We start from the raw sequence: 2882 nt of genomic DNA on the forward strand, positions 1-2882 counted from the left end.
GGAACGCATGTACACCCGTGGTGGATTCATGTCAATGTATGGCAAAACCAATACAGTATTGTAAAGTAAAATAAAGTAAAAATAAAAATTAAAAAAAAAGAAATACTAGGGGATGATAATAAATATAAGATGAGCTTTTACTCAGTCTTATATTAATACTTGTATCAAAAGTCTGTCCTGACTTCTCTGGCTGTCCAGTGGTTAGGACTCCGTGCTTTACTAGAAGGGGAACCAGTTTAATTCCTGATCAGGGAACTAAGATCCCACAAACTGCATGGTACCCTCACCCAAAAAAATTATCTCTGTGTGGTGATCCTGTTTATCATCTGCACCGGGATTGAGCCACCTCCACTGCCCTGCCCTTGGGAACACACTGCTCCCACCAATTTCTTAGGATAACAGTGGCCTAATTGATATTTTGTCTGTTCCTTCCAAACATTATTTTAATCTTTGGGAGTCCTAGTTGTGGATTTTAGTTATATCAGCATTTTGTGCTTCCTGAACACCTTTAGCTGACAGCATATGCAAGTGATGCAACAAAGCCCATTATGACATAAGTGGCCAGGATGTGATTTCTGCCTGCCTCTCTCAGGGGAAGTATGACATTCACTATCCCTATGTGAAACCCTCTTCCCATCTGGGTTCTGGCAATCTTTACCCTGATGTCATTCCACACCCCAAACAATGGCAGTAACACCACACCACTACTCCTTGCCACTGAGATCAATTGTTAAGCAGGGTTATCCATCTTCAGTGCAGACTCCTGACCCAGTCCAGACCTCTATTCTCTGACTAACTGGGGACCTGAGGGTCTGTTCCCCAATCTCTCGGGATGCCACGTCCCTCCCCACTCAGGTGCCCATCTATTTTTTTCCTTCCCTCCCTTCCCATCAGAAAATTCACACACACACAAATATAATCTTTTCACCATTTGATGTTTAATTTCAGCCATCAGTTTACTGTTAGTGTGAGAGTCAGTCTTTTCCTGGCTGGCCATTTCTAAGAAAGCAGACCTCCGGAGACACAATTCTAAACTGTCTGACCTTTTCTATTCAGTTACTGGCTGCCCAGGTTGTACTTCTCCAGGGTCTCTCATTCTGGGGTGGCTGAGCTTATCTTCTCTTTTGACTCTGCCTCATATTTTGGTACCTTTTCCGGCTTTGATTCAGTTTCTTACATGCACAGGAACAGAAAAAACAGTTTGGTTTTCTTGTTTTCTTCACCTTCTTCGACTGAGTGGCATACAATCGGATTTTCTTTCTCAACGTTCCTTTTAGAGGTCTTCTGACCCTCATGGTCATACTTCGTGCCTTGAAAGACAAGAGAAAGGTATTAGTTTTGAGGAAAGAGTATAACAACTGAGTTGGAAGGGATATTTCATGAAAAGGGATGTGGCCTGATGAGGACTTTTGTGCCAGGCAAGGGCAGTGTAGAGGTCTTGGGCAGCAAAGTCAATGGAGAACCTGGGGAGCATAGATGGAATCATCTTACCTTCACACTGCCTCTGTATCTCCGTTGACAAAGGGTCTTCTTTCTTCCTTTCATCCTTGACGCAAACTGCGTTGCAACTCTTCTTGGCTGCTGTGGCTTCCTGGTTACCTTAGTCATGATGACACCATGAAGTGGCCTAACCCAGAATCTCTGCCTCTGACTTCCCTACATATACCTTCTCAGGACAATGAGGAGCCACACCCTTCACTCTGATTGGTCAGCTAGGCACTCCCCCAGCCAATGGTGGCTTTGGGGTCTTAGACATCACAATGTACCACTGTGCCCATCAACATGGGTTAGTGTGTGCTGAGGGAGGCTATGACACCTCTGTGTGTCTGATTCTGGGGAGTGGTGATTCAGGGGCATGGTGTTTCTTCTCATGACCCTCAGACTTTCCTTCAGTGCCCTTTATTCTCTGACTCATATGCCCCCCTTCAACACTCCTGCCTCCTCCATCCCTGTATTAACCTCTGCCAAACACTTTTCATTCCATTTCAGCACGTCAGAGTCCTCTAGTCACTTCATCTTTAGACCACCCTCTTCCTACTGGGGGCTCTTGAGGGGCTTAAGGAAATTTAGAACAATCACTTAACATGGAAAAAGGTAATTAAGAACAGGTTGGATGTTATTTCTACTCCAATGAGTGTTAGAGATTCCAAGACTTAGTGAATCCTCAGCCTGTTGCCTCAAGGTCTATACACTGTCTCCATAAGATTACACATCGGAGCAAAAAAAGTGTTAAATGTCTCCTCCAGTAATATTGTTGGGGACACTTCAACTCTCATATTGAGTAGGGAAACTCAACTTGCCCCATCTACCAGAAATACATTCCTGATTAAAAAAAAAAAAAGTAAGGTGCCCAAAGGCAAGAGTCAGATGACCACTACACCACTGACTCTTGACTGAATCAGTTTCCCAGTGTAGGCAAGTTACAACACAGCCTCTCAGTTTTCTTGGACTGCACATTTATTTCGAGTTTAAGATTTTCTTTTACAATTTTACAAAAACATTAGGTCAGAGGTTTGAAATTTTCAGTTCCCTGTCACCCAGATTTATTATCTCCATAAATCAGTGTTGCCCTTCAAACAGAGATCCTGCTTCAGCAATTCTCTCAGAATCAGCTTTACCATCTATTATCTACTTCCTCTTATGTGTCCTATAGTAAACTTGTGATTACATTGTAACTCATGCTACATTCCTCAGTTTATTTCTTATCTTTCTAAATCCTCTTTGCCCCTAACATCCTAAACTCACTATCTCTTAAAAAGGCTTCTAGCTATTAGTTTCTCTAAAATTCCTAACCTCTATAAGCTATAGTAAAATATGCCAATATTACAACATTCCTTAAATCTTTAGTTTCTAACTATTTTAATTATTTCTAAGCCCTAAAT

The 2882-nt window shown here is 42.2% G+C and overlaps 1 protein-coding gene across 1 annotated transcript; it reads right to left on the minus strand.

Annotated features, from left to right (window-relative positions):
- Positions 1-1112: 1112 nt before the first annotated feature.
- Positions 1113-1608, minus strand: LOC128070520 (spermatid nuclear transition protein 3-like). Its single transcript, XM_052663822.1, has 2 exons — positions 1492-1608; positions 1113-1310 (listed from the first exon to the last, which is right to left on the minus strand). Exons 1-2 carry the CDS (start codon positions 1606-1608, stop codon positions 1113-1115), a joined length of 315 nt encoding a protein of 104 aa, XP_052519782.1.
- Positions 1609-2882: the final 1274 nt, after the last annotated feature.

The sequence above is a fragment of the Budorcas taxicolor genome, chromosome X, assembly GCF_023091745.1.
Source record: "Budorcas taxicolor isolate Tak-1 chromosome X, Takin1.1, whole genome shotgun sequence".
Lineage (NCBI taxonomy): Eukaryota > Metazoa > Chordata > Mammalia > Artiodactyla > Bovidae > Budorcas > Budorcas taxicolor.